The 20,210-nt window shown below is 35.4% G+C and overlaps 1 protein-coding gene across 1 annotated transcript in view; it reads right to left on the reverse strand.

Moving 5' to 3' along the window:
- Positions 1-20,210, reverse strand: part of LOC114344544 (growth arrest-specific protein 2-like) — a 389,075-nt gene that overhangs the window by 30,992 nt on the left and 337,873 nt on the right. Inside the window, exons 5-7 of the mRNA XM_050647073.1 lie at positions 13,608-13,789; positions 13,320-13,518; positions 11,339-11,577 (exon numbers count right to left, since the gene is read on the reverse strand). Coding sequence (XP_050503030.1) covers positions 11,339-11,577; positions 13,320-13,518; positions 13,608-13,789 — 620 coding nt within the window. The remainder of the gene's footprint in view (positions 1-11,338; positions 11,578-13,319; positions 13,519-13,607; positions 13,790-20,210) is intronic.

A 20,210-nucleotide genomic window follows, 5' to 3' on the forward strand; every position in this document is an offset into this window, starting at 1 on the left:
ACGTAATATTTATTAGATTTTGTGAAAATAGTTAAACAGGTCGATTTTTATTCTAAAATGGTCATCTTAACAATATATGTAGAAATCTATCATTTGTTATTTGTCAACGCATTCTCTTGCAGCACCCAAAGCCTTTTTAATAGGGATTATACCATAATATGTGGCAAATTATTAGATAGGTATTTCGTTCGATAATCCAGGCATCCATGATATTTATTTTCATATTACCTCTGTTCTTTTGAAAAAGTGTCAATTTATTAAAAGCGATACACCTCTTCTAGGTTTTGCTACTGATAATGACAAAAAATCTTTTCGTCACCACAAAAACTACAGTGAGAGAATTTGTACTACATTGAAAGAAATTTGCAAAAACCTTTGTTATTTGAATTGTAGCGTTTAAGAATAAACAGTAGCTATCAACAGGTAGCAACAAAATATAACTTCGGGAGATAGTATCATAAACTTTGGCAACAGTGGTAATCTTTGACATTATCTAAGATTAATATTTTGACAATATCATAGTCGCGCTAAATGGAAGTAATAGAAAACGATTTTATTATTAATAAATAGACATTTATAAAAATAAACCAAAATGGGTGAAAATTTTATGTTAAGATAGGTATTTAGAAAGGTATTTGCATTATATATCTAATAATAAAACAATAATAAATAATCATTTTTTGTTGTGAAGCGAAACAAATTTCGATTTTCGCATAATTTTGGCACGGTTTTTAATGGACTTTTTCTTGGATGGTGTCACTTTATTTTTCGTTTGATTTACTTTTTCCATTTTGTTAAACTATTGATAATATTTTTAGAATAAAAAATCCTCCTAAAACTTTATATACTCGCATTAGAATTCGAAATATTTTTAAGTAAAATATACTTACCTACCTACATATAACTAAAACTCACAACTAACAACAATCTATTCTTTTATGAGGCCAACAACTTATACAACAACAACAACAACTAATATACAGTCGGAAAAATGAAAGAATACCCATGAACGATCACATCAATCACTTATTTTATATTTGCTGTCTTTTTCTATAAACAACAAACGTTTGTTATAAAAATAGATAGTAAATACAAAATAATTGATTGATGTGATCGTTCACGGGTATTCTTTCATTTTTCCGAATGTATAATAAATTAACTATCAGTAAACACTACTTTCCTATGAAACAACAAAAACGAATTCTTAAATTAACACACTACTGCACTGAACAGATATCGATAAAGATGACAGAACAGATTAGAGAAAATCTGACGCAAGTTTGTCAAAATGACAGTGATAATTTCTCTATGTTGGCTAATTAGTTATAACATATTCGATTTCTTGTTAGAAATAAAAAAATTTTAGTAGCTCCAAGATTACACAAAATCTAGGCGTGGGATAAAAAAGTTTATTTTTTTTTTCTTCTGAATGTCGGACAAAATAAATGTGCCGTTTTCGTGGTCTGACCGTTCCAAATTTTTAACCTGTTCCACAATTAAAACTGCCCCTGTTCCAGTGTTTCCATATATCAAAGTTTATCCGACTAGACACCCTTAAGCTATTAACAAATTTTCAGCTTGCTATTAATCAACTTTTTTGTCATAAGCGGGATCCAGACCTATTAGTTATAGAGTAATTTCCACGTACTCACATATTTCTAAAATTGGGCTCTGTACCGCCATTCTTTATTATATTACGAATATGTGTGCCAAATATCTCGACAAAATATTCAAAATTACAGCCGCAATCTTGGAACGCGTTTGTTGCTACCTGTTGATCGCTACTGTAGCCTCTTAATAGCAATAGGTATTCAATAAGTACTTTTTAAATTCATTTGAAATTAAAAATTAAAAATGAATAACCATTTTCAATTTCCCAATGTTCCCATTGTTTTCATTCTGGTGGGATGTATAATTGCATTATGTTGTTTTATATGCCATTAGAGTGAAAACTTAGTCTTTTTTTCATTTGAAATTATTCCATATTTTTGAAAATGAAAAGCGTGGAAGACGAATAGCGAAATTATTTAATCAACTCATATTGATCCAATAGGCCTGGATCCCGTGTACCAAAAAAAGTTGATTAATAGCAAGTTGAAAATTTGTTAATAGTTTAACGGTGTCTAGTCGGACAAACTTTGATGTATGGGAACACCGGAACAGGGGAAGTTTTAATTGTGGAACAGGTTAAAATTTGAAACGTCAGACTACGAAAACGTCACATGTATTTTGTCGGACATAACTTCCAATTGACTTGTTACTCTTTCATTAAACTCTCATGCAAAAATTAGACTGATATTTATCACCAACGGGGCATTTTAACAAGTCCGCCACGTAGAATATGTTAAATGACAGGAAATATGTCGGTGATAAATACCAGTCTGATTTTTGCATGAGAGTTTAATGAAATGGTAGCAAATCAATTGGAAGTTCTGTCCGACTAAATACATGGGACGTTTTCGTAGTCTGACGTTTAAAATTTTTAACCTGTTCAGCTTGCTATTAATCAACTTTTTTTTGGTACGCGGGATCCAGGCCTGTAAGTTGATGAGTTAAGTAATCAATTTCGAGAGGTGATTCCTCTAATTCAATGGCAACGCTTTGTCTACAACTTTGTACATTTCCAGTTTTTGGAAAATGTTTGAAAATCGTACGTGAACGGTTGAATGTGATGTATTTGTTCAGCATACAAATCGTTTAATTATATTAAATATTTTTTCATGAGTTCTAAGACGATCTCCAAAACCGATCATTTTTAATATATTTTATTTAAATTCGATATTTTTCGCTAATATAACTCTATCATTTTTAGTCTAAGAGCTAGTGAACCCTCCGACTAACGGTCGTCCTGTTAGGCTAGAAATTTGTCTAGTGATTATTCATAGCACACCAAGGCTAAAAACCGTGACCTGGCAGGCATCAGCCATGCACGTGTATCTACCAGGTGAATTGAAAAGTGCAAATTTAGAGGGTAAAATAAACTTTCTCCTGTAAGGTTTAAATTTAAATATATGTTTGAGCAAGTCATTTAGAAGAAATGTGTACAATGACAGGCGATTCTGAAGAGCATAAGACCTTGCCAGGCGAGGGGAAAGATTAGGGGTTTTTCCTAAAATTATTTTTTTTGCATCGAACAAACTTTTTTTAGGTTTTTTGAATCATTCCAAACAGAAAAGGTCTTTAGTGATTTTTCTCTTAGTTAATAGTTTTTGTTATATAAGCGATTGAAAATTTTGAAAATTGCGAAATCGGCCATTTTTAACCCTAAATCGGACATTTATCTAAAAATTTCAATGTTGCCAAGGTACGTAGATATTCTGTATAAATCAATGTATTAAACAATCAATGTATTAAACATTGATTGATGAAATCCCGAAGAGTTTTTTGCAATAAAATATCGAAAACCCCTTTGTTTTTTTAATTGCTAATCAAGCGTGCGCGACACTGTAGTATAAGTGTGAGGACGTTTGAGTGTGCATAAATTCATTATCTCCAGAATGGACAAATTTCAAGAGAAATCCTCAGACAGGTCGATTTTTATTTTTGAATTAGGACTTTTTGGCATATATATAATACTAGTGACGTCATCCACCTGGGCGTGATGACGTAATCGATGATTTTTTTAAATAAGAGTAGGGGTTGTGTGATAGCTCATTTGAAAGGTTATTTAATTCTCTATTCAGTAATATAAACATTTCCATAAATGTTTGTACAGGGTGTACAATAAAAATTTTTCTTCTATTTGTCAAATTTAATCAAAGTTAATTTAATAAAAAAAAATTTGTACACCCTGTATAAATAATTATATTAATGTTTATATTATTGAATAGAGAATTAAATAACCTTTCAAATGAGCTATCACACAACCCCTACTCTCATTTAAAAAAATCATCGATTACGTCATCACGCTCAGATGGATGACGTCAATATTATTATATATATGCCAAAAAGTCCTAATTTAAAAATAAAAATCGACCTGTCTGAGGATTTCTCTTGAAATTTGCCCATTCTCGAGATAATGAATTTATGCCAACTCAAACGTCCTCACTTATACTATAGTGTCGCGCCCGCTTGATTAGCAATTAAAAAACAAAGGGGTTTCCGATATTGTATTGCAAAAAACTCTTTGGGATTTCATCAATCAATGTTTAAAGAATATCTATCTACCTTGGCAACTTTGAAATTTTTAGGTAATTGTCCGATTTAGGGTTAAAAATGGCCGCTTTCGCAATTTTCAAAATTTTCAATCGCTTATATAACAAAAACTATTAACTTAAGAGAAAAATCACTAAAGTCCTTTTCTGTTTGGAGGGACTCAAAAAACCTAAAAAAATAATTGTTCGATGCAAGAAAAATAATTTTAGGAAAAACCCCTAATCTTTCCCCTCGCCTGGCAAGGTCTTATGCTCTTCAGAATCGCCTGTCATTGTACACATTTCTTCTAAATGGCTTACTCAAACACATACTTAAATTTAAACCTTACAGGAGAAAATTTATTTTACCCCTAAACTATGCACTTTTCGATTCACCTGGTAGATACACGTGCACGGCTGATGCCTGTCAGGTCATGGTTTTTAGCCTTGGTGTGCTATGAATTTTATCACTAGACAAATTTCTAGCCTTACAGGACGACCGTTAGTCGGAGGGTTCACTAGCTCTTAGACTATTTAATCGTACAAACTATTTCCATAAATTATAATGGTAGGGGAGCCCAAGCGGGGATTTTTACAGTTACTCGAGCGCGTCAGAAAATCACATGGGGAGAAACCTTGTACCCCGTAAATGTACCCCTACCATATATGGACTTTTAATATGGGGGAGTTCGTTAAGGGGGTTCCGAAAAAAAAAACTATCCTTAGAAAAACCGACTAGAAATCGTCAAATTAAGATAAGGTAAGTTAATTACATGCAGAACAGTATCTAATTCAAAAATCTGAAATGGGTGAGTCATAAAGTTTCACAAAAAAGCGAATATTTTGCAAAATGAACCTCAGATCGGAAAAATGAAAAATACATATTCAATATTTTTTAAAAATCTGTCGAATGATACCAAACACGACCCTCACAGAGAGGGGTGGGGAGTAACTTTAAACTTTTAAATAGAAACTCAGCGATATTCCGCGAAATGAACATCAGATCAAAAAATTGAAAAATACATGTTCAATATTTTTTTAAAATCTATCAAATGACATCAAACACGACCACCCACGGAGGTGGGGTGGAGAGTTACTTTAACACGTTGACGGATAGTACGTCAAATGTATAAGCAAGTGTTGTGACACTATATGAAGTTTGCAAAGTAGAATAGGAAAATTGCTGAATTTCTTTTAGCGCTTATAGTTTTTGGAAACAATAAGTTTTTTAACATATTTTGTAAACATGTCGACGACAACCATGGATGTCGTGTCATATTTCATATGCATCTGTAGATGTAATATGGCAAAAAATCTACAGATTTTTGTCACAAATCATCAATGGAAATTAGACGTCTATATAAGTTCTGTCCGTCAACGTGTTAAAATCTTCAATAACAGCCCCCACTTTTTATGCCAGATTTGGATTCCTTACGTAAAAATAAGTAACTATTATTAGATAATATATTTTTTCTAATTATGAATAGATAGCGCTATAATCGGAAAAAAACGATTGTTGGAAACGGCAAATTAAATTAAAAAAATGGAAAATCCCCACTAAAATGGAAAACTTAACATAACTTTTTTTATTTTTTGGACCTAATCTTCACAACGCAATAGGTCACCATAACGCCCGAGTAACTGCAAATTTAGCATACTTGTCTCCCCTACTGTTGACTGTTTGTTGATAGCTACCTACTAGATAGAGTATGGCAGAGTTCGTTAATTTCTACTATTATTTCAAAATAAACATCAGTAATTAGCTTCTATAATATATGGTTTTTTATACCAACACGCAAAAAAAATTGGTTGCAGTAAAGCGTTTCCTATGTTTTATTTATTTATCGAATACTAATTTAGTTTTAGTGATAACCCTTTACAAATATGGTTAATGACTTGCAAAATTGTTCACAAAAATTTCATTTCCCCTCTGCCTTACTGTTTTTCGTGATTTGCTTATTAAAGTTTATTTACTACGTGCAATCAATAGATGCAAAGCATGTTTTTTGTTTGTACAAAAGGGTGTATGTACCTATAAATTTGGATTTGTTATCCAGTGATAACATAAACTCCACTAGTCTCTTTGATTATTGAAATGTGCCTTTAACGCTAAGTACTTCACTGCTGCTGTTTAGAACCTATGTGGTAGCTCCAATGGTTTGTGCCTCTTCAGTTTCCGAGTCTGCTCACTATTATCTAGCAAGTTTAGTGCAGTATTGTTTTGGTGGTTTTCCAATTTTGCCAAGTAGCGGCTGTTGTATCCACTTATTATTTCCTTAACTGTAGCTACTTGGAGATTGTCTCGGATTTCCCTGTTTGGTATAAAGCAAGGTGCATTTGTTACGGCCCGTAGTACCTTCGAATGAAAGCGTTCCAATGTCTTTATGTTTGAGTTTGTATGACTTTTCAAGTTCTTAACCGTTTTCCATAACGAATAGTCTGTATCTTCTGTACCCACTTGTTAAATTTTCTAAGTATTTGTTAAACGATCAATTCTTTATATTGTTTATGAGCTCTTTTAGTTCTCTAGAAGTTTTGTCATAATTTTTCCTGTTTCTCGGTTGTCTTCTTCTTCTTCTTCTTCTTAACTCAGGCGAGACTCGTTAGTCTCTAGCACATGGTTATTAGACCTTTGTATCAAACCCTGTTCTTCTCCTTAAACTCTAATAAGTCCTGTGGCCTCAACGAAGGCAAACAGTTTTCTTATTGGTAGTTTTAGGATCTCTTCTGGTTCAAACCTCATTTGACCAGTGAAGTCCTGCCATACGTCACCTAGCACACTGCAATGGCATAGTATGTGTATGGCAGTCTCTTCTTCCATTTCGCACTTTCTGCACTATGGTTATAATCTCTCGTTTCTTGAGGTTCATCAAATTGTTCGAGACTTTTTTTATCAATATTCTTGATTATTTTTTTAGTCTGGATTTGCCCTTGAGTGGTTCTCCATTTATTTTGATGATTCTTTATCAGCCATTTCTGAACCTCGTTTTTCGTAGCATCTTTAGTGATGCCACAGAAAGGTTCTGGGCCTTCAAAAGTTTCTCTCGAGCCTTGTTTCGCTAACATATCTGCTCGTTCGTTCCCATGCACCCCTTCATGACTCAGCACCCATATTAATGACAATTTATTGTCTTTTGCCAGGTTATTGAGGAGGTCTTTGCAGTTTCTCTTTAGTTTTAATTTGATGAGAGGGTTATTTACAGTTAGAATAGCCGATTGGATATCTGTGTAAATGTTGATTCTCTTAGCTTTAGGGTCTTCATCAATAATTTCATCAATTCAGGCCACCAAAGCAAAAACTTCAGCCTGGAACACCGTAGTATGTTGACCTAGGCTGTAATATTTATTGTAGTTACATGTTTGCTCAAAGACTCCTGATCCAGTATCATGGGCAGTTTTAGATCCATCAGTGAACTATATAAAGTCCCCATTATTATTTGGGAATTTTTGTTCTCTAGATGGTATAATTGTGAAGATTAGTCCTGGTGTCATCATATCTGAATTCATCATAAAGATGGATTCCTCCAGTATAGTCCCAGTAATGTTTGTGTGGCTATTCAATACATAATTCGGCCTCCAAGTATTGTTTGCTTTGAGTCTCAGGATGGTCATAAAGGCTACAGCCGAAATATATAATTCCAGCGGAGGGAGACCTGTAATAACCTCTAATGAAGCCGTTCCTGTACTATTCAAGGCTCCTGTTATATTTAGAAGCGCTTGTCTTCGTAGGATGGTGAGAGTGGCGACACAAGATTGCAAAGCCGTCTTTCTCCACCAGAGTACTGACCGATAAGTGACTGTCGGTCGTATCACTGATGTGTATAACCAACAGACCACCTTTGGTTTCAATCCCCAGGTTTTACCTACAACTCGTCTGCAGTTCCAGAAGAGTCGCTTAGCTCTATTGGTTATATTGGTAATATGAGTATTCCAATTGAGTTTCGAATCCAGGGTTACTCCTAGATACTTAACCTCATTGGTTCTTTCCAGTACCTCTCCAAGTAATTTCAGCTCACTCAGTCCAGTAAGCTTCCTCCGTAAGAGCAGCTTTGTAGTTGCTGCTAAGCTCTTCGAAAGAGGCAGCAGCAGTTCTGCTCTTTTTTGTTAATTTCTCCTCAGAAGTGCTTCTATCAGATACAGTCCGCTTAACAGCTTGTGTGATTTCAACATTCCCAGAAGACTTATTTTGAGGTCTAGGAGGTAATTTGACCTTAGAAGTGTCAATTCCCTGTTCACTCATTTTTCGAAGCTTCCTTCTCTGTGCTTCAGATATTTTTGGCCGAGAAACCTCATCCTTCTTAGTATCTTTTAAAATAGTCCGCATTGCGTCTTCAGTATTTTTATTACCCGATGTGGTGGGTATATTTTCTTCCAGATTTTGCCGAACAGTCTCAGTGGAAGTTTGAGTGTTTGTTGGGTTCTTCTGTGAAACCCCTAGGGTTAAATTTTTTAAATTATTGCATTGTTCCATATTGATCCCACGAGTTTGGGAAAAATAAACTGTCTATACCAGAAGTGCTCTCTGTGCCGGTATAAGGCCTTAAATTGAAAGGGGGTGTGGCCTGGTTCCCCCAGTCGACCGTTTGAGACAGTTCAATTTAGGCACACAACTGCCATGCAGGCCTGGCCACGGTACAAGTACACCTTTACGTTGTGTGTTGGGGGTGTAGGTTTAGTGGGAAAAGGGATAAAGGAGGGATGGCCTTTTCTGGTTGTATTCTGAGTGTAGGATAGATACAACTGGTAGATAATAGCGGGTCGGTTGACTATATATTGGCGATGTGAGCAGTGCCGTAGACTGGAGATGTGGCAGTGAAGGCCAGAGGGTCTTCTACTTAAATTTACGCCAGGGTAGTGGTACAACCAGATATGGGTGGGTTAACTTAGTGTGGGCTACTTCTTGGTCGCTGAAGCAGTTCATACATTCCTAGTCTCTCGTGTACCTAGGAAAGATTCCCAGATACTCTAGAGAGCTAAGTCGTAACAGGAACTGGTCTAGCGAGGTTGTTTCACATCCTTTCATACTTACCATTCACCAGGCATTACCCGTTTATAGGGGGTGCCTTCATTCAACGGAGAGCTCCTTATTAGGGAGATCCCATTCATTCACACACACATACTTGATCCACTTCCTGCTCCAAACTACAGCCCTATCTGAACAGTCAGCTTAACCCCTTGAATCAACATCAAGGTCGTGAAGCCCCTATCGGGGGTCTCGGGTGTCTATTACGCTGCCAAATCCTTTGGAGTTTTCTTTTTTCAACTATTTTCTTTTTAATTATTATTGGGAAGTTTTGATTTTTTTGTGATTTGATATTTCTGATATTGCATTTTTCACATCAGTGTAGATGATGTTTTTTAAGTGATTTAATGTAAAATTTTTTTGCAAATTTTTTAAGTCAATTTTTGCATTAATTTGGTTTCTATATTGTTCCCAATAATTGGTATTGTCGTTGAAGAGCATCACAGGAAGTTCTTTTTTTTACAATTGTGGCACTAACACTAACTTGTGCTATATTATTGGTGTGTGATAAAAATAAAGGTCGAGATTTGATTCTACATTTAGGTAACCAGCTCCTATGACTTTAACTATGCAGAAATCAAGAAGGTCTGGTATTTTTGCTGGATCCTTAGGCCGTTACGTTGGAGGGTATATGGATAGGTAACTCAACTGCAGTTCTTCGATGATGTTATATAGTACTCTACCTCTACCTGGCGTTGTTAGTCTAGAGCCCCATGCTATGTTTTTCGCATTGTAATCACCGCCTGCTAGGAACCTTGTGACCTAAAGACAAGAAGTATTTTTCCATCTCTTCTTTATTTGGTGAATAATTTGGTGGGAAGTAGGCCGCTGATACTGTTCATGAACCTAGCCAATCTTCAGTTACGATACTGGTTGCTTGTAGAAAGTTTTTTCTGAATTTAGGTAACTTATAGTGTTTAACTTGGTGTCTAAAAAGCACTGCCGTTCCTCCTCTGGCTAACCTGTCAGCTTCAGGGTGTGTTGTGTGGTACATTAAATATTCTTGTTTGTGTTTGGTAAGGCCATTTACGTTCCAAAGGACATTTTTATACTGTTGGACCCTTTCTAGTTAAGAGATTTGTTAGTTGTATGAGTTGTTCTCCAAGTGATTTTATTTCTGCTGCAATTTGGTTCATTGTTTGCTGTTGGTTTGTAATTGTATTTTGAAGAATAGATAATATATTATTGTCACTGGCAACTTGCGCATGTGTTGACCCGTATTGTTGTTGGGGTGTTGGTGTAGCCTGTCTATTTTGTGGACTAGTTTGTTGTGGGATCTGTGGACTAGTTTGTTGCGGGATTGTTTGATGTGATGGGGGTACAGGCATAAGCTGCTTCTTTTGTTGTTATTGTGGTTGTTGTCGTTGTGTTTGTAATACCACTGGTACGATGTTTTCATTTCAGAAACGTCGTTTTATTATTTCCTGGTACACGTTGCAAATTTTTGCAGTGACAGGATGGTTTCCACTGCATAATGTGCATTTCGGGTCTCTACTATCCTCTTTTTTCTTTTCACATGTTTTGTAATCTTGATTTCCAGCGCATTTGTAGCATCTAATTGGACGTGTGCAGTTGGTTTTAGTGTATCCATAGCAGCAACATCTCATGCATTGTACCAGTTTGGGACATTTTCTTGGGTTCTTCGAATTTTCATTACTGCATTTATCAGTAAGGTGATATTAAATGTCTTATTATGGTTTCCCTTCTTTTCAAGATCAACGCAGAAAAGATTTCTTGGAGAGCTTTGCTGGTTTTTTAAGTATGTGCTGTTTATACTCTGCACCATGTGTCCTTTTTCCTAGAATGCAGTTCTTATTTTAATTATGATTAATGATATGGTGCAGGTGACGTAGTATCAATCTGAATTTTTTATTTTCTTCTAATGTATATGCGTGTCGTTTTACTTTATTGTCATCTAGTACTTTTTTGAATTTTTTGTAGTTTTATAACGACGTTCCCTGCAATTTTATTTTATTTCCTTTAAGTACCTCGTAGTGGTAGTCTTTTTATGCTACTGTATTATTTATTATTTTGATTATCGACGGTATCTTTTTAACATAGTGGAGAATAAAATTCCAGCCAATTACTTATATAAATATCGTATAAAATAGATTAATTTTTCGTATATAATTTTTCATTTATTACAAATTTGAAAGAAAATTTTCCAATTTAATATACTCACCCTAACAAATACGTTTTTGCCAGCAATATTATATTTTCCTTCGCCCACTTTTCGGATTTTCAACTTTTCGCATCTGCCACTAGAACAATTGCAGTTTTTCTGCATAAGTCTAGCAGCGAGCTGTACTTTCCTGTCCAGTTCATTCGTTGGTGTTGGACTTGGTGTGTTGGCACCTCCGCTATCCCCCGAAGATGGTCTCATTGGTGGGGTCACGTCCAGGTCTGGATCTTCACCACTACCTAAAAAACAGTTGAACATACTAAGAAATAGAAATATGCAGCCTGCGTATCTTTTAAAAGGAACATTTTGATTACTCCTATATATCTTATTTTGTTTTCAAAATATTTGTTTTTTTTTGTGGAGTGTTGACAAAATTTAATCTCAAAATACATAGAACAAAATATTGATACAAGATAACTTGACGACAGATCTGTTGGGGTGGAGTTTCTTTGGAGTCGCGAACGGAGCTATTTATTCTTGGCAAGCTAACAATGAACAAAAACAATAACAACTAGGATCGTTCTCAGCGCCAGCCTAAATTTATCTCGGTCAGGAACATGCAAAGGACTTGAATATTGTGAGACTTGAACAGAGGAATTGCTACCTTTCAATTAATTGTCTATAACTAATTGCCATAATCGTCTTGAAACAATTAACTTATATTGCAACAAAACTGCCGACATTAAAGTAGATGACCAGTTGAGAGAGGGAGTCTCCATGCACAGAGGAGTGACACAAGAATGCATTCTCTCTCCGGTGTCATTTAATATGTATTCTGAATATATCTTCGAGCACTAAGCACTGGGAGAACTACAGGAATGCGTATTGTTCAACGGAGTGAGTCTAAACAACCTTATATATGCCGACAACGCAGTAGTTTTTGCAGATAGCTTAGGCTTAGATGGTTTGCAAAGAATAATGTCACTTATATCAGATATAAGTACAGAACATGGATTTGATCTCAATATGAAAAAAAAAACAAAGTACTTGGTAGTCTTCTTCTTCTTTAAGTACCGTGCCCAAATTTTTAGGCGTGGGTAGCTTCCATAACAATTTGCCGATATCGTTCTCGATCTTGTGCGGCATGTAACAATTGATCTGGTGATAAGCCAGTCCATTGACGAAGGTTTCGGAGCCATGAATATTTGTTTCGACCAATTCCTCTTTTTTTTTTGACTTGGTAGTCAGTAAGAGCGAAATAATTTCCTACACGGCTTTTGGTCAACCAACAACCAATTAACATGGTGGAGAGCTACGTATATCTTGGTACCAGCATAAGCAACCAACTACTGAAATAAATAACGCATAGAAAAAGCAAGATCAGCAAGATCAGCGTTCGTAACGATTTACTTTTGACGCTTTACATTTCTGGGCATTTGAAGAATTTCTGGGAGGATCGTATGACTAATGTTGAGGTCCTCCGTAGAATGGGCAAAGAATGCGAGATTATTAACACAATAAAATAGTGTACATTAGAATATCTTGGCCAATCAACAGAGATATGGCTTGTCGCAACTGATTCTTGAGGGCAATGTATTTGAAAATAGCGGATCAGGGGAAGATGAATATCTTGGCTTCAAATCCTGAGAAAGTGGTTTAATACATCTACAACCGAACTATTTCGAAGAGCAGCAAGCAAAGTTGGGATAGCCATGATGATCGCCAACATCCGGAACGGCTAGACACCATAAAAAAAAAGAATTAATTGTTTATACGATTAGAGAACGTTAGAATGAGAACGTTGGAGCATGTATCTGGAGCGTATGTCGGAAGAATAATGTGTAAAGAGAGTACATTAGCAATAATACTATACCGAAAGTGTCGACGAGGTAGAGTAGACCAAGAACTAGGTGGCTACATTCTGTAGAAAATGACACCTGAAGCTGGTGAAAAGAATGACGACGATATTACATTTATCTTGTTTTAAGTTTTCAGTAATGTAACGTTCTTTTAATTGGTTCGTATATTATAATGTACAAACCTCGTGACCACTCTTCATCTTCAGTATTATCACTAGGAACTCCATCGCTTGCTCCACTTGTATTAACTACTGGCAATGAATTGAGTGCGTTGGTTTGTTCTACCAGCACAACGTGGTGAGTGTTCCATCTGTCGAGAACTGAAGATATTGCCCCGGCTGAATGACTCTGCTTCATTTTGGAGTAATTTGGAGAAGGACTCTGTAAAAAAATATTTTTAAAACACTCTGTATACCATATTAAAATATATCAAATATTTTTCTTTCACTGAATAACATTTATATACGTACTGTAATACTAGGGAATTGCCAAGTGAGTAAAGAACTTAATCTGGAATCGAATGAATCCCTTTCTTCTTCGGCAATCTGTTTTTCTAATTGGACCAGTCCCGGAGGTTCGATACCAAATTTGGAGGCAATTCTAGCGACTTCAAGAAGGCACAGTATTACATTCCGGGGTTGATTGTGCAAAACTACAATGCAAAACAAATTTATGAAAACAAGAGTTGGGCGGTACTAGACCTGGATCCCGCGTACCAAAAAAAGTTGATTAATAGCAAGCTGAAAATTTGTTGTTGTGTCTAGTCGGACAAACTTTGATGTATGGGAACACTGGAACAGGGGAAGTTCTAATTGTGGAACAGGTTAAAAATTTGGAACGTCAGACTACGAAAAGGTTCCATGTATTTTGTCGGACAGAACTTCCAATTGATTTGTTACCATTTCATTAAACTCTCATGCAAAAATCAGCACCAACTGGGAATTTTAATGAGTGGAAGACGAAGAACATATCAAATGACAGGAATCATGTTGGTTAGAAATCAATTGGTAACAAATCAATTGGATGTTCTGTCCGACAAAATGCATGAAACATTTTCGTAATTTGACGTTCCAAATTTTTAAACTGTTCCACAATTAAAACTTCCCCTGTTCCAGTGTTTCCGTACATCAAAGTTTGTCCGACTAGACACCGTTAAGCTATTAACAAATTTTCAGCTTGCTACCAATCAAATTTTTTATGGCACGCGGGATACAGGCCTATACAGTACTAACGATTGGAATACACTTTCTGAGAATAAAGTTACTTGGAATATCATATTGTTTGGAATATCAAACACATGGTGTTTGGTAAAGAATGGGCCATACCGTAACTTTAGATTCCTGAGCTTAAAATAGGTCGATTTAAGGTAACTTACCTTAGTATGAAAGTTGATAATAACCGAAATACAGGGTGTCAAAGTTAAACTTTTATTTTATTTATTCTTGAATATTTTCTGACAGGCACGGGATAACAACACGAAATTTGGCAAGCGGTAGTTTTTTGGGGCGGGAAATCTAAATTCGTCACCAAAAATGATGTATAACCCAGAGGGCGCCACATTCGTCTTTCAGCGCTCATTTAATACGTTCAATTTTTTTATCCCCTACTCTACATATTTTTTAAATCAAAACTTTTATTCTCTTACTATTTCTACTTAAAAAAGCTATACTACATTCTTCCCGCCAAACTCAACCGTTTTAGAGATAAACGCAGTTTAAACTTCGATACAACATAATTTTTTGCATAATATCATGGTAGTAACACCAAAAATAAACTTAAAACCATAATAATTTCCAAAAATGTATCGCAAATTCCCTTAAATGTGATTTACGATGCAATGGCATAAATATGAGAACTTGCACAATTATTATGGTTTCAAGCTTTTATTTTCGGGGGTAAGTACAATGACATGCAAAAAATTATGTTGCACCGCAGAATTAAAATGCTTACTTACTCGTGGCGTTACAACCCTTCGTGGGTTTTAGCCGACTCGACAACACGCCTCCACTGTTTTCTGTCTTGAGCAACCTCCATCCAATTTTCCACGCCCATCGCGCTTAGGTCTCCTGTTATATTGTCTCGCCACCGGAGTCGAGGGCGTCCGCGTGCTCTCCTTCCAGTTGGGACTTCCTCCCACACCAGTCTTACTATTCTTTGGTCAGAATGTCTTCTGAGGTGTCCCGCCCATTGGAGTCTTCCTCACTTTATTTCTTTTATGATGTTGGCGTCTGGGTAAAGTTCTTCGAGTTCTTTGTTAGTTCTTATCCTATATTGTCCTGATGCTTCATCCAGCACAGGACCAAAGATCTTCCTTAGGATTCTTCTTTCCCAAACAAGTAGTCTCTCTTCGTTTGCCTTTGTTATCGTCCACGTTTCGCTTCCATACATCACAATGGGTCGTATGATTGTTTTATAGACTTGTATCTTCGTACGTCTTGTTAGTTTTTTTGATTTTATAAGGTTTTGGAGGGCAAAAAGACATCTGTTGCCGGATGGTATCGTGTTGTTTATTTCTTGTGATCCGTTATTGTCTTCAGTTATTGTTGTTCCAAGATACTTGAATTCTTTAACGCGCTCAAAGTTAAAGTCATCGATGGCGATGTTCTGACCAATTCTGTCTCTGCTTGGATTATTGCGGCTCATATACATGTACTTCGTCTTGTTTTCGTTGATTTGGAGCCCCATATTCTCTCCTTCCTTCTCGAACCTCACGAAAGTCTCCTTCATCCTTAATCGTGTGTTACATATTAGATCGATATCGTCTGCAAATGCCAGTAGTAAGTTTGGTCCTTCACGATGAAATATTGTATTGGGTTTTTCGATTCTTGCACTTCTGATTATGTGCTTCAGATCTAAATTGAAGAGTTGTGGTGAAAGTGCATCTTCCTGTTTTAGTGCATTGTTTATTTCAAATGTCTCCGAGTATTGTTGTCCAACTCTCACCTTACATCGTAACTGTTCCATACACATCCGTATCAACCTGACTGTTTTTTTGGAAAGTCAAGTTCCTGCATCGCTGTCCACAGTCTAGCCCTGCATACTCTATCAAATGCTTGTTTAAAATCTATGAACATCTGATGAAGCTCACGAGCAAATTCCCAGCATTTTTCCATTTTCCCAGAATTAAAATGCGTTTATCTCGAAAACAGTTGACTTTAGCGAGGTGAATGTAGTATACCTTTTTTAAGTAAAAATATTAAGAGAATAGAAGGTTTGATTCAAAAAGTATGTCCAGTGAGAGATAAGAAATTGGGTAATACGTCATTTTTGGTAGCAAATTTAGATTTCTCAACCCAAAAAACCCCCGCTTGCTAAATTTTGTGTTGTTATCTCGTGCCTGTCAGGAAATATTCAAGAATAAATAAAATAAAAGTTTAGCTTTGACACCTGTATTTCGGTTATTATCATCTTTCGTACTAAGGTAAATTAGCTTAAATGGACCTATGTTAAGCTCAGGAATCTAAGGTTAAGCTATGGCCCATTCTTTACCAAACACCCTGTATTTATCACAAAGTAGATAAGCAAATCGTGGACAATAATAGATTATAGGCATCAAGATCGGGCCTCTGGCCCGAGTGTTTGTGAGTCGCCCGAGAATATTGTGATGATAGCATAATTTTATCTTCTAGAGTACCCCAATGAATTAAGCAAAACGTGTTTTTATAGCGTCTCGAACGGTATAAAAGACGGCACGAAAAGCCTGGTTGGATTATTAATCTCGGAGCGTTGATCGGGAATAATAAACAACAACGAGGTATAAGAGGTGAGTTTAAGTATATCCCGACCATTTTCCGCAACCCTAAAACTCCCGTCGTCTTGGTACGTTGAACGAATTTCCTATACGTAACTCCATATATTCCGTATTGCCCTTCGATCGATTTTTGAAGTTATTTTTAATAAAATAATTTTCAACCCCGAGAAGGGGTGGTATCCACCCTCAGGGTAAAAGCGCAAGGTGCAACATGTCACCTTTATTTCTTGAGGTATCCTCTACTCACTCACCAATTTTCGTGAAAATTGATGAAGGTTCACCGAAATTAAAGGTAATAGTTGATTTTTACCATCAGTGACAAGAAATATACAAAAGAAATTGCAATTTAATGATCTAAATGCTCGTATTTTGGGGCTCTATTAAACGATATGTAGTCGCCAAATAATGAATTTAAATCATTTTAAGTACAACTCTCTCTTAAGCCGGGAAGATGGGGTGGTTTTCTTGCGAAGGGGTTGTAGCTCAATAATCGAAATGCACGTAATTTAAAAGTTTATTCTTAGAATATATAAGCTATACAAATTATATCCGCGATACGACGTATTTTAATTTTTCTCAGCATTTTTCTCTTAAGTTAAATCAATTAAAGGCTTGTTTGGGGGTGAAGGGGATGAGCTCAAAAATCGAAACTATGTCACTTCGAGACTCATAAATAGCTCGTAATTCTGACGCAAAGATTAATTCAATATCCCTATTTTTAAGTAGGGGGGGGGGGTTGACTCAGCCTCCCCCCACTAAAATATTAAATTCCTGCCCAGGGTAACGACCTCAAAATTTTTAATTTGCGGAATATAAGAGCTCATTAATAGCTTATAAATCAGCGCTATTTGTTTTTTTAATTTTTGCAAGTGGGGGGGGGGGGCAGATCAACACGGGTACAATTTTTGCTCTTTGATTCCAGTAAAGATTTTTTATTATTCGTAAGTCCCTTTTGTCTATGTTTTTTGTTTATGGATCAATCCTTTATAAACATAATACTAAATTAAACATGCCACAAGAAAACAGTTTCTCAACCTTGCTAGTCAAGTCAAGTCAAGTCAAATTTATTCATCACATGCGACATTGTACAAAGTACATGTATGAGACAAGTCAAAGTTACAGACATACAAAAGTATATAAATTAATACATATGACAAAACATACTTAAAAGTTATTTTTAGAATATGGCTCTATCTCACAAATGTATTGATCCTCACACACCTCCGAAAGTTTGGCTGATGTAAATTCATTCGTATATCTATTGGCAATTTGTTAAAGAGACTTATGACTGCATAATGTGTGCTACCTTCCAACAAAACAGAACGATGTTGTGGAAGCATAAAGTGATTGTCTCTGGATCTTGTTGAATAAAAATGGTTCAATTGAAATTTATTGAATTCATAAATTTTGCAATGTAAATACATTATACACGAAAATATGTACAGACCAGGAATAGTAAGAATATTGTTTTGTCTAAAGATGCCTCTACAAGAATCTCTAAATTTCATTTTATAAATTATCCTAATAGCTCTTTTCTGAAGTACGAATATCTGCTCTAATTCAGAGGTACAACCCCAGACTTCAATGCCATATTTGGCTATTGAGTAAAAATAGGCAAAGTATACTGTTTTTAATATTGATGTATTAAAGAGACGTGAAAGAATTCTCAATGCATAACATGCGCTACTTAATCTGGATTTCAAATTAGAAATGTGGTTTGACCATTTAAAATTACTGTCTAACAGGACCCCCAGCAACTTCGTGCAGTCTGTTTTATCTATTGCTGCTTGTATAGTGGCTTGATGGTTTAATAAATTATTTGACGTGCAAATCATATACTTTGATTTCTCTTCATTTAAAACTAGTTTGTTGGATAAGAAATAACTGTTGATGGTGGATAGTATCTGTGTAGTTTTATTTTGCAAATTTTGATCGGATGTTGCTGTGACTAGAATGTTGGTATCATCCGCATAACTGATGATGTTAACTCCACTCAGTGAATTAGTTACCAAAGCTATATCATTAATATATAATATAAAAAGTAGAGGACCCAATACACTACCCTGAGGGACACCATAATGGATATTTAATGTGTTTGATTCGTTTACAAGTCCATTAGATGTTATCTTTACTTTTTGTCTTCTATTTTCTAGGTAGGAAGTAAACCATTTTAGAACTACACCACGAATACCAATCCTCTCAAGTTTTGTTAGCAACAAATTATGATCCAAAGTATCAAAAGCCTTGGACAAATCGAGAAATAAACCACATGCCTTCTCTCGTCTGTCCAAAGCATCCAACACTAAGCTGACGAAATTTGCAAGAGCTGTATTAGTTGTAGACTTAGAAGATGTAAAACCATGTTGAAAATTATGCAAGACACTATGCTTTTTTAGGAATGCGTTTATTCTAGTATAAACCAGAGTTTCAATTATCTTTGAAAACACAGATAAGAGACTTATGGGACGGTAGTTGTTAAGGTCATCTTTATCACCACTTTTGAATAAAGGGATTACAATAGATAGTTTAAACATACTAGGAAATATTCCTTGTTAAAAAGAGGCATTACAAATATTCGTCAGTGGATCTGCCAGAGCGTGAATGCATTGTTTTAATAACTTAGGGGAAATCTGATCAAAACCACAACTGTGTTTGGATTTAACACTTCCGTCTATACTAGTTATTTGCTGTGGGTTAGTTGGATATAAAAACATAGAACAACTATTACGGTTTTTTGATGATGATGCTTTTCAACAAAATGGTGGTTAAATTTGTCTGCTAAATTATTATTATTATCACTAGGTACTTTTGAGTTGTTTTGTTTCCCGACTGTTAAGTTTACTAAATGCCAAATACATTTCATTTTATTTGATGATTCGTTTAACTGTCTCATGAAGTGACTACTTTTTGCTGCTTTTAATTTAATTGAATATTCTGTCTTTGCTAAATGAAGGACTGGCCTAAGATTACTATTTTGCTGACAGATCGTTTCTAAAAGTTTTAGCTGATCCCTTAAATTGTACAGATCCTGCGTAAACCAATTCGAACTTGTACATTTTTTTAGGTTTACATTTAAGTAGTGGAAAATGGGACCGAAAGTAATTTTGGATAGTATTTAAAAAAGCTAATGATTTATCCTCAGCAGAAATTGTATTAAATAACTCTGACCAATTTGTTGACTCAAGGGTTTGAACAAAACGATTTATGTTCCTTTCACTATATGAACGGATGAATATATAGGCATCATTGTCTGTGTTAATGCTACATTGGAACAATTGCGCACGATGATCAGAGATAAAACCTTCCACAACCATTGTTTTTT

Source organism: Diabrotica virgifera, chromosome 3 (genome assembly GCF_917563875.1).
Source record: "Diabrotica virgifera virgifera chromosome 3, PGI_DIABVI_V3a".
Classification (NCBI taxonomy): domain Eukaryota; kingdom Metazoa; phylum Arthropoda; class Insecta; order Coleoptera; family Chrysomelidae; genus Diabrotica; species Diabrotica virgifera.